The 12,654-nt window shown below is 47.5% G+C and overlaps 1 protein-coding gene across 1 annotated transcript in view; it reads right to left on the bottom strand.

Annotated features, from left to right (window-relative positions):
• The window catches only part of LOC111975967 (protein PRRC2C), a 67,022-nt gene that overhangs the window by 43,530 nt on the left and 10,838 nt on the right, over window positions 1–12,654 (bottom strand). Inside the window, 4 exon segments of the mRNA XM_070447415.1 lie at window positions 2,406–2,740; window positions 2,962–3,212; window positions 3,367–3,541; window positions 4,154–4,323. Of these exon segments, the coding sequence (XP_070303516.1) occupies window positions 2,406–2,740; window positions 2,962–3,212; window positions 3,367–3,541; window positions 4,154–4,268 (876 nt within the window). The 5' untranslated portion in view covers window positions 4,269–4,323.

Below are 12,654 nucleotides of genomic sequence, written 5' to 3'. Positions count from 1 at the left end.
AGGCGAACTTTAGAATACTTGTGAATTTGCGAGGCATGCAAGACAATTAAGACATTGCGAGATGCAGACTACCAAGACATGTGCGTACGGTTCTGCCTGCCCCTCTCTGACGCTGGCCTTTCTGCTCGGTCTCTTCACTAGAGATGGGAGTATGTGTTCAGACTTCGGTCTGTTGTATGTAGAATATCCTAGCTTAGGCTATTAATGGGACCGATGTCGTACAGTATCTTCGGGCCAGTCTTGTGCGCATGGCGTAGGCTACTCTTCGTTGCTGAGGGCGTTTTTGTCTCATAATATGAAATTACAGTAGGCTACCAGAATAGCCTGTATCGATTACTCTTTTCAGATATAACAGTATGTGGCCCCTTGAAAACGTCTTGGCTACAGCATGTTTGTTTGTCCGTTAGGGTAGGTTATACTACGTTTATTTTTACTGGATATTTGTGTATGTACTCTTTACCCATTTTTCTCCCCAATATTATGATATCCAATTGGTAGTTACAGTCTTGTTCCATCGTATGGACTSGGGAGAGGCGAAGGTCGTCTCCGACAGACGACCCAGCCAAGCAGCACTGCTTCTTGACACCCTTCTCGCTTAACCCGGAAGCCAGCCGTACCAACGTGTCGTWGGAAACACTGTACAACTGGCGACCATGTCAGCGTGCATGCGCCCGGCCCGCCACAAGGAGTCGCCAGAGCGCAATGGGACAAGGACCACCGCCTCATGGGCTCCCGGTCGTGGCCAGCTACGACAACACAGAATCGAACCCGGGTCCGTAGAGACGATTGCGATGCATTGCCTTAGACCGCTGCGCCACTCGGAAGGCCCTACACTACGGCTTTTTAAATGCTGACACAAAACCTTCTCTGGAGATATGAACTACATTTTACTTGCCGCTGCTGAACCAGGACTAACTTCCATCACTAAGCAACCAGAACTGTCAATCCTAGACTGCATGCGCGCAGATCCCCATTTCCTAAAAAAGTACTTTAAAAGTTAAATATTGCAACTTCCAAGACATTTAGTCGATAGAAAGCACATCTAAAAAACTGCATAAACACAGCAGCACATCAATCAGCAACGTTTGTTGTGGTCGGGGAAACAATAAAGAACTTTATGCCAGAGCAAAATTCTACTGTCTGATGTCACTTTATTTTTATTGTCTGAAAATGTATAAATTACAGACATGTTACTGTACCACGTTCTGTGTCTGTAAAGGGTCGTGGTAGATATAAATGAATTACCCGGCCCTGGAGGTCATACATACGTAATAGGACCATTATTCTGCATTGTGAATGTACGTGGAATTTTATCGATAAACAGGCAGTTTAAATGTCACATCATTAATAATCTATCATGGTCCAAACACCCAAACACAGTCGTAAAGAGGGCACAGCATCGCCTCTTCCCCCGTAGGAGGCTGAAAAGATTTGGCATGGGCCTTCAGATCCTCAAAAGTTCCACTGCTGCACCATTGCAGGACATCTATACCAGGCGGTGTCATAGACTGTTCTCTCTGCTACCGCACGGCAAGCGGTACCGGAGCAACAAGGCGTCTGAACAGCTTCTACCCCAAAGCCATAAGACTGCTGAACAGTTAATCAAATGGCTACCCTGACTATTTGCATCGACCCCCTTTTAATATGTACCGACTCTCTTGCACCAGCTCTATGCACACTCACTGGACTCTACCCCCCCACACACACCACATACGCTCACACACACCCAGAGACACACTTCACAATCGTTACATACGCTGCTGCTACTCTATTTTCTATCCTGATTGCCTAGTCACGTTAACCCTTACATACATGTACATTCTGCCTCAATTACCTTGTTCCCCTGCACATTGACTAGGTACCGGTACTCCTTGTATACAGTCTCGTTATTGTGTTACATTTCCTTTTTGCAACATGTTACTTTTTAACTCTGCTTTGTTGGGAAAGGGCTCGTAACAGATTGCAATTATCTGAATAAAACATTTTTGCACTGTTTGTCATTGATATTCCTTGTCTAACAACATTGCCATTTCAAGTATTGATCTTCAAAAGAAAAGGGATAGAGCCTGCATTGATAACGACCATTAGATAGTCTAATATGCTAACTAGCAAACCCGCCCAGTCCAAGCTAATGAGAATGCTAACGAACGCCAGCTTCTGACGAGGTAAAAAACAAAGATTAAAATGTTTTCTATCATTTTCCGTCACATATAATTAACATATCTTCAAATTGTGTGCACATTATGTTATAGTTTTGACAAATGTCCTTAATATTTAACAATGTTTTGTTTGTTGGTGAATGGGCCGTAAGGAGGAAAACCATCATGTTCGATCAGGAACTGAATCAAGTGGGCGGGCATTATAAATTAATACCAAGCAAAATCAATAATCAGTCCGTCACTTACGTAGGGTGGCATCATGCCCCTGAACTGGGGGTGGAACTGGGGAGGCACACCGGCATGGGCCTGCTGGCCCCCATTGAGTTTAGGCTGGGCTGGAACAGAGGGGGGTTGTAGCTTGGGCTGAGAGGAGAGGGGTGCAGGCTTGGCAGACAGGGGCAGCCTCTCCYTCTCCTCTTTCTTCTCAATAGGGGGCACCCTGCCCCTCTCCTCCACCTCCCCAGGGGGTGAGGGGGTGCTGAGCGCTGCCCCTCCCTCCTCTGGCCCACAGCTGTCCATCTCAGAAGGGCTAGCTGAGGTGGTCAGATTCTTTCCCCCGCCCTCGCGCCAACTACCAACATCTATAGGGGAGCAGAGACAAGACAACACAGGCCAGTCATTTCTGTGGTAGAGTAACAACCTTTGGGTCGGGTAGTTTGGTCCATCAGTAGCGGGTAGAAGAGTGCAACGCTCATGTTCTGAGGACAGACTGGGGAATGTGTGTGTGTGTGTGTGTGTGTGTGTGTGTGTGTGTGTGTGTGTGGTTATGTGAGTGAGTGTGTGTGTGTGTGTGTGTTCGTACTCTGAGGTCGGAGGCTGGGTCCAGGTCCATAAGGCTCTTCCTCCTGCCCCTCCCCTTTCTCCGGCTCTCCGGCCGCCTGCAAACTGGGGAACTCCTGGTGGAACTGGCTGCTCACACGAGGGGCTCCTCCATCTAGCTGTGGTGGTGGCAGCTTGCTGTTGGCCCAGGATCTGCTGCACCCTATAGAGGACGAGACCTCTGGGGGTTGGGGGGGCCCTGGGTTAGGCTGGGGTGGGGGGGTATCGGACTGCCTGATACACACAACACAAAGAGGAGGGGGAGGGGAGAGATCATGGAGAGTAGTTGTTTATTATTAGGGCTGAGAAACAACCTAAAGACAAAAATAACTATGACCTAGTAACAGTGTATGTAGAGATTCAGTAAGGGACAGCCCTAGTATCTCACCTCTCGTCTCCTCCCTCGGGTCTGGAGGCCCAGCCGCTGCCGTCCTTGGGGACAATGTTAACGTTGGGGTCGTTGCCCTTGTTCTCTGCCTTCAGGCTGGGCAGGTTGGCAGGGGGGGGCATGCGCCGACTGACAGCAACCTTACCCAAACTCTGGAGCCCATGTCTGGCAGCCACTGGACGAGGGCATGAAACATTTCGACATTTAGCAAGGAGCAGTTTACATAATCACATTTATTATCAGGGGTGCAAACTGGTGAGGACCCAAAAAGGCAGAAAATGAATTGTGCGGAAACGTGTGACAAATCGGAGATTTTTTGGGGCCTATTTTTTGAGARTAAGTAATGTATACAATACACATTTGATTAATCTCAAAACGGTTAACTTTCCAAACCACCATAGACAGAAAATTGTGTCCTGGGGTGAGGAGTAGGGTTCTTTGGTCTGCGTTTAAGGTTTACCATGACAATAATCTCCGTTTCCCCGGACAGGAATACATAGGGAAGTTTTTTTTTTTTTGGTAGCCCAAATTCCATTATCTTGGTTTTGTTTCTCCAGGTTTTGGATTTTGCGTGATTTTTTAAATTCTTCTTCAGATCTACACGATTCACGTGAATGGTCTATTTTTAGATCAAAACTGCAAATATCGCTGAAAAGCAACGAGTTCGCATCCCCGCATTATGGATAAACCCAAACTGGCCTCTAGCCACAAGGAGAGGCAAACATTTTACAACGAGACCTTGAAAAAAAAAGAAAATGTGTGTGTGTGATGGGAAGCACGAGCGTACCTGCAGTTTTCTGGGTCTCCAGAGACTTGCCCTTGTACGTGTTGAAGAGGCTAAGGGTTGCATACTTGGTCTTGCCATCCTTTGCCTTGGTGCTCTGCCCTGACTTCTCTGACATTTCGCTGGAAACTCATTGAGTCTGGTCCTCTGGTCTCACCCCCAGAACCAGCCTCCTGCAATATAAATCAAGCTTTATTTAAAAGGCGCTACACAGATTTTTTTTGGTTACATTTCCATTGTAATTTCAGAAAATGTATATAATATACAGTGCATTCGGAAAATATTCAGACTAGTGATGCACAGATATGAAATTGTTCGCCGATACCGATATCCGATATTTTCCCTGCAAAAAAAAACTGACACCGTCAATCAATATTTAACATTTCAGCAGCCTTAAGCATTCTAGTAGTTAAACACACATGGATGCAGCGGTCTAAAGCACTGCATCTTAGTGTAAGAGGCATCACTACAGTCCCTGGTTCGAATCCAGGCTGCATCACATCCGGCCGTGATTGGTAGTCCCATAGGGAGACGCACAATTGGCACAGTGTCGTCCGGTTTGGCCGTTCATTGTAAATAAGATTTGTTGTTAACTAACTTGCTTAGTTTAAATAAAGGCTCTACACAAAAAGTTATTTTGTTTGGCATTTACGCATGTCCCATTACCAGTAAAACAATCAAAACCTATTTCTTTCACTTACTTGCTGTGCTGTTCATTTGTTCAGCTCGTTTCATTCTCAACCAGGATTTCTATGGAACGCCGTTTGGGGTCTTTGCATGTCAAAAAAGATACTATTTAAAACTATTTGACGTGTCAAAATAAGTTTGTTGACATCCAGGACCTGAATATGATCGCACGTCACAATTTAACGCGTCATAAATGTTTTACGTAGTATATACGCTATCACTCTATTTCATATGTCACAACGAATTCATCGATACGTGATCTATGATGCTGGTAAGTTGTCTTGCGCACCTACAGTGCTGGTCATTAAAAAAAGCGACGATAGCTCATGGATGGCAAAAATGTTCTTCCCCAAAAACAAAACCGACAATCTGTTTCATAAGCTATAGTTAGCTAGCTAACATATAGATAGGTGTCATCATCAGGTAGCTAAGGGGAAAATTAGCGGGAAGGGGGGAGAGAGAAATGGGGGGAGGGGGAGAGAATGAAGGTAACTCCACAGAGCTCTTCAGAGTGACGGAATGACTGACTAGGAGAGACTCTACACCTCTCCATCACAATGGCTTCCTCCACTCGATGGGGCATGTCGGTTTGCCATGCCGACAGGCCCTAAGAGAGCAGCCTTTGTTGAGCCATGCGGCTGTTGCCTGCCTAACGGCCGGAGCCATTCATTATTGATGTAGGAGAGCGATGTTTGAGCATGGAGGGGGCCAGGCAGCTAACCCAGCACTGAGGCTAACAGTGCTGTTTCCCAAATGCTCAATGACTCTGGTGGGTGGCATCACTCCTACATAATACTGATGGAAGACACTCCTGATTATAAATGAATGCCCAAATGGTAGAGCAGGACCCACTAATTGTTTGCAGATATCTTACATTAAAATTGAAAGCTTTCACAATTGCAGTAAAAGTTTAACAACCCGAAATGTAATAGATATTTCCTCAACTCCGGCAGTTCCATGTGTTTCTTCATTGTTCCCCTCTAACCAGGACTGATTTAGACCTGGGACACCAGGTGGGTGCAATTAAGTATCAAGTAGAACAGAAAACCAGCAGGCTCCGGACCTCGTAGGGGATTGAGTACCCCTGCTCTAGGAAGTGGGCAAACTGATTGTATGAGCAAAAGCAAAGTCACAAACAAGCACACTGCGCTGACACCCTCCTAGCCACACTAAACTGGCACACATCTGCTAGCAGAGAACGCAGAGCGCATGGGAGAGGGAGGCACGAGTGAGATAAGCAGAGCCCTTCCTCCACAGGGAAGGCCAGGCCAGCCCCTACGTGTGCCACAGCCACAAGGGAAGACCCCAGAAAGGGACAGCAAGATCAATCAAGGACAGAGTGTGAGTCACAGGGACAAAGCAGCCTAAACAGACATTCTGCTCCTCTGATTGTCATAAACAACACCCCCCTAGAACCTGACCAGCCCCCAAGTCCTACCTTGCTTAGCCCTCACCTCTATCTCCGGGTCTCCAGCCATACATTGTTCACCTGCTCTGTCAAGTCCCACATAACCCAGCCATGCTCCCAAAGAGGTCATTGCCCAGACCTGCCCACCTGCTCAACCCAGACCCTCATCCCAGCTTCAGTTCAAATCATGCCCAGTCCTCTCTCTCTGCAAACCAGCTCTACCCAATTAACATATAATATTCTGACCGATGTTTTTTTTTTTATTATCAAAAGTGACCATAACACAGATAGCCCTTAGAACTCCAACCATGCCTTTGCCTCCAGAGAGCGGAGATGAAAGAAGGAGGCGCAGAGATTCAGATCTCTGTAAATGCAGGGGAAGAAAAAGGAAAGAACCTTTAGACCAGGCGGGGTGTGTCATAATCATTCCGTTGAGGGCCTAGGGTCTGCAGGCTTTTGGGTTTTCCTTTAAATTAAAACCTAGACAAAGCAGGTGGGTGAGTTCTTATTAATTAGAGACCTAAACTCACCAAATGTGGTGCTGGCGGATCTGTTTTATCCAAAAGTATTCTTCGCCTTCGTATCCGAAATCCACGAACAGAAGGCTATGCCAGCTCACTAGCTAGACGTTAGTATTCAGCTAACCGCAGCTAGCGGTCATCAGCTATCCTTTAGCTCGGAGGCGGGTATCGCAAGTTTGTACAACGCGACTCAGACCAGAGCATACCTGACCTATTTCTCTCCATATCCCCGGATATCACCGCAAGCTCTGGGACATTTACACCTGGATCTTGCAGCTAACTAGCTGCTATCGAGTGACTATTGGTCAATGTCGATTCTGGCGTAAACACCAATATATCCCGCGAGGGCTAGCTAGCTGAAGAGTTCCATCAGCCACTCCTGGGCTACAATCCCCTATCCGGACCCGTTTTACTGCCGAGCGGAGCCCCACCGGGCCTCAACGAATCGGGTGCGATAGGATCTCTCTTCGCTCGTCCGGTAGTAACGCCTCGAAGCAGCCAGGTTAGTTCAACGTCAGCGACCTCGCCTCACTCTCTTACCTCGTCCCGTAGAACGAGCGTCTTCGGTAGCACACTTCGTCCAATATTGCCTGCATCATATCTGAGGGGTCACTCGACAGGGCGTCTTAATAGCTCGTTTAGCTGGTCATGGTTGTGAGTATAACAATAGATGTGCGATTGGCTCTCGAAGACCATTAAGCCGTGAATACTCTATGAACAGGTCTGAGGCGAGATGAACGAGACTCCTATCGTTGGATGCAACCGTGTAAATAAGTACGTCCCGAGGTGGGTTGAGCCGTGGTCTCTACCAGAATCGCAGGGCACTACTCTCAGGTTCTGGTATTGGGACGTTCCGCAAGGCGGTACGATACTCCCGAATGGCTCCACTCCAGCAAGAAACCTATACCCACACCATCTATCAAATACAGCTTACACTCACGGGACTTGGACTCTGCGTGAGCGGCGGTTAGCGACGGGAAGACGACATGATCTCACAGCCGAGGATCCACGGCGGGTAGACACTTCTTGGTTTCTTAGGATGGATCTGGATCGCGCGTGGAGCTAATCTGGCATACACTCCCTGTAACTGTCCTTCGGACTGACTCTCCGCTTACCGTCGTCTAGCTGCCCGGATAGCGTGACGAGTGCGGCCACTCGAACACCAAATCATACGCCTAACTCACTGCAGCAGCAGAAGCACTCCTGATTTTAGAGGAGAGTCCCTCTTGGGCACACGGCGTGCAGCTGCTCAGGGACCTCCTTAGCACTGCTGGTGATGGATACTCAAGAGTTCTATCTGTGTTCTACCTATGAACCATGTGATCTGGTTCAATAACACCGAGGGCTGCGAGGCTTATACCACAAGTACTACCATGACTATACCGAACCCCAGTGCGAGAATGTTGCCGCACCATCTGCGACGACTGGCCCCAATCCAAGCGATGCCCGGACTCTTAACGGGACAGAGACGATCGGTAAATACATTCTCCTTCGTGGAGAGATATCTCATTCGACCATACTAATCCGTGCCTCGCTCCGATGCGATCTAGCCTTCCCAATCCATATATCAACCCTGTACCAGAGTGCAGCTCGAGACAATATCCTGCTGATACTGTGAGCCACAGAACAATGTGAGCAACACCTCCTCACCCACACTCCACACACAGCGCGCGCCCCTGCCTGCCCCAAGCCCTCCTCCCACATGCTAGCATTCGTGATATAACCTCCACTTCAGAAGACTTCCTCTATTCTATGCTCAGGCCCCTTCTCAAGATACGACCTGCTGCCCATGGCTCGTCTTCAACCCAAAGTTATTACTGCGTTGCTCAATAATGGGTTCTGAATCTCCGGGACGTCCATAGTACGCGCACAGACACGTCTTTGTACATCAGCACTTACTTCAGTTCCCAGGATGCGCTCATTTTCTCATCTCTCCTTATTTATTCCCCTTGTTTGTGCCGATACATTGTTGTGTAGGTGATACGACAGGTCACATGAGTCAGACATTCCAAAACTCTGAAGTCGAGTCAACAATTACATCATTTTAATATCGAAGATCCAAGTAGTCCGGTGACCCACCGAAAATAAGTGTCTCAAGGTGAATAGTCTAAATCTAACTAATGTGTTCTAGGATGATATTAGAGGTCTCGTCTCAGCTCTCATAGTTGCGCTTCCCATCCATCTTCATGCGCGCTCCTGATGCACAGCTTGCCCACACAACTCTAGAGTGTTTGACATCTCCCTCTCTACCACTCTATATTACCTCCCATCACTGTCTAAACAGTACATACGCCAACGTGATACTATTCGAGTGGACCGCTCTACTCATTCCCGTCGCTCTATGTACTCCGTATACGACACACAGTGCGTGGCTACAGTGCGACTCCCTCTTCTCTCCCTTCACAGAGCCTTTGTGCGTCAAGCGATTCTCTCGCCTATTTCCTTTGATTTCCTCCCATCAGACAGTACATACATACCTCCCTTTGCTCCGTAACTTACTTAGCCCGTCATCTCTCTCCACACTACTCCACATACTCTGTCAACTCGAGAGCTACAGCCATTGTGCACCTAGACTACACAGTGACCTCACGGGTACGCTCGCGCCTAAGAGTTCCTTAGGTGCACCTTCATAACGTGACACATCTACACATCTACAACAGCCCCCACATATCCCATTTCATGGCGTTACATACACACACATACGCCCAAAGTCCTCTCTTCCTATCTCCCCTCATCTGTGCGACTCACACAACATTAAGACGAACCCAAGCTCCTCACTCAACCAATCAAAGAGCACAACAACGAACGAAACCTGGCCAACCGACAGTCACCTAACCAACCATCCCATAATACCCAATCGCTGTCTTACGAACTCTAATCCAAGGTCGCGAGGGGCTAACGCACTCTCCGCAGCAAAATTATAGTACAAGCCCTGCGATGCTGTAACAAGGCAACTCTGCGCTCTGTTGTGATAATACACAAGTGTCTGTCTATGCCTATGTGTCTCACCCAGCAAGTTCCCGTGCTCAATAGAGCTTGATACTCACACGTATTCACTATGCTGCCTTCTAATATAGCACTGGCGGCGCGAGTGTCTCTCGAATAGCGTGGTGGATCCACTCTCGACTCGAGAGAGCGAGGCTACACCACAAGAGGATACGTCCTAGTATATCAAGCATATACCTCAATGTTACAACGACTTTAGACGTCTACTAGCGACGCTGCCTCCTCGAAGCATATAGAACTCAAGTAGTCCTCCGCAGTGTAGATACTCAAGCGCGACTCTCTCTTACTCAGAAACATCATTAGACCAGTGCCCCAAATATATTTTAGTGTTTGTGTCCCTCCTTACCTACCAAGTGAAGTGTTACAGGCCTTAGATAGAGTCCCTGCGTGAACCAGTGCGATCGCCTGAATACATTTATCTCTCTCGTCTATCAGCAGCGCGGAGGACGTGGTCTCGTGTAGAGTACCAGGACTAGCATGCCCCGTGATTAGGGTCTCCGAGAGTCTGCCGTGTGTGCTATAAAGATAACACTAGTACTGTAAGATGCGCTGGCCCTGGGCGACCTTCATATACGATAGTCAGTATATATACCTTGCCTTGACGAGTGAGTGAGCGCAAGAGATGGACCCACTACGTGTGTGCATGTGCTCATAAGTAGGAACAAGTACAATAGATGATCATGTGAGACACTCATAGAATAAAATCTCGATACTCTGGCTCATGGACTGGAGTGCTAGTACAAATTGTTCGATTTGCCTGTCGTTCTCTCCCTCCAATGCCTGTGACGTGTGCTCGCGTTATGAGTGTCGTTAGTCGACAGTGAGACTTGACCTTGGCGCGGTATGCTGGGCGTTCTGCTGAACAGCATTGAAATCTTCGCCATGCTGTCCGAACAGTCCCCGTGAACAATGCAACACCTTTTCAGGGATGAACGTTATGACGTCAAGCGTCATAGTGAATAGCACAAGTGGTGCATGCTTTGAGTGTTCACAGACAACGCTCGACACAATGCGACGTGTGAGCTTTATATTGAGCGCAAGCAGAAATGTGTGCTTTCCCTGTGCAACAAAAACTCACTAAAAATTGTTGCATGGTGGTGGGCGTGTGGCTTAAGCCCTTTGCTTTTCCGATGGACCCACTTGATACGCAGAGAGATGAATGAGGCGATGATTGATCTAGCTCAGGAGTATAAGAGCTCTACCCGTAAGAGCAGCGTCAGGAGAGCGGACATTATAGGAATCCGGCCCAAAGCCTCTCCTCCTCCACCTCAGCGCTTGGCCCGAATAAATCCACTTATAATTTGAAGTGAGAGTTACTGTCCAAAACAGATACACGTGTGACATTAGGAGCGAATTATTTCGCCTCTACATCTAGAGTGGTTTTCCACCCAGTGACCATTCTGTGAGACCATGACTGTCTACAACTTGGGTCGACCAAATCAACCCGTCCTTCCATGCGTCTCCGTTTCTAGCTGCTCACCCGAGCCGACTAACACTGTCTCAACTCTGGCTAGAACCAAGCAAGACACATATAAAGCGCTTGAGACCTAGTACTGTCTTCTCCTCCGTCTTTCCTCACGACTCCTCATAAACACCATAATATATCCCATCGATGGGTCAAGCGTTCTGGTGTATGTGCGGCGCTTCTGTCTCTCCTGTATGGTGGTACTCCCTGATCCTCATGTCAAGTGCTCTCTATATGTCGTGTGGTCCTTTAGTTATCCATTTCTTAGGCATCTCTTTTCTCGTGTACATAGCATCTCTCTCCTCTCCGTTTAATACTAATCTACGTGCGTCGATTGAGAGTGGTTGGTGATTGCTTGGGTGCCCAGGTCTTTATGGCGTCCCTATGAGGTGGCGGGAAACTTACCGATTTATTTACTTTAAGGGCGGGTGGTGGTCGATACCTGTCGTGTGGCTATGTAATGCTCGGTAATAGTGTAGAAGCGTGAAATTTTACACTCATAATAACTCATATGTACGCATCTAGTGCTCTTTAGGCAGCTTAATCGACTGTGGTGCTAAACGTGGTAACCGCAACCAACTTAGCGACTTCTCGTGATTTCCAAAGAGGGGTTATGGTTGTACAGGCGGTGCGACACCTCTCTTTTAGGCTCCAAAGTTATACACTACAGACGCGAGTGATCTTTTGGTTACCTTTTGCGCTCGAAGGCCCTCATCGTGGAGTCTCGTAATCCTCATTGACTCGTGTCGATCGTGCTTCCATGAGATAGGGTGTCATTCTCAGCGACTCAGATAGTGCTCATGTTAAGTTGTCTGTATTTTACAGGTGCATGTTTATAAGACTCTGAAGGTAATAAATGCATGTTTGTTGTTTTCTTCACGAGTCACTGAACTGAGCTTTTAAAACCATGAGATATCCACCGTCTCTTGTCGTACTCGCTTTATTGCTGTTGTCATATGTGCATCTCAGCTATGATGCACATGTGTCTGGGTGATTCCAGACCGAGCTTGATGTTGCTTGTCGTTGTGTATTGTATACGGAGGGCATATTAAGACCGCGAACCTCAGGTCCTACGAGCTCCTCATATAGTTTTTCAGCCACTTGTGTGTGAGTGTGAGTCCTCTATACCTGCGTCGTGTAGCTCGGTGATTAAGAGTATCCCTGATGTCGTTGCCATGTTCTTTGACCAAGTGTGTGCATCGTGTAGATAGCTCGCTGTATAGTCGTATATATTGTGCGAGGTCTCTTATACTAGGTTCATTTGGGACACTTAGATCCTTCTATTGTGTGCTTTCTGCTTGCTCTCTAGCTCACTAATCTACTCAAACCATCGCTCTATTCTGTGCCAGACTCAACAGCCTTTGTTGTCATCAATATTGTATTAAATACTCCTCTCTCATTATCTCTCTGGGTGGTT

The sequence above is a fragment of the Salvelinus sp. IW2-2015 genome, linkage group LG16 (genome assembly GCF_002910315.2).
Source record: "Salvelinus sp. IW2-2015 linkage group LG16, ASM291031v2, whole genome shotgun sequence".
Taxonomy (NCBI): Eukaryota; Metazoa; Chordata; class Actinopteri; order Salmoniformes; family Salmonidae; genus Salvelinus; species Salvelinus sp. IW2-2015.
Note: the sequence above shows the minus strand (reverse complement) of the source record. Positions and strands in the feature narration are given on the sequence as shown.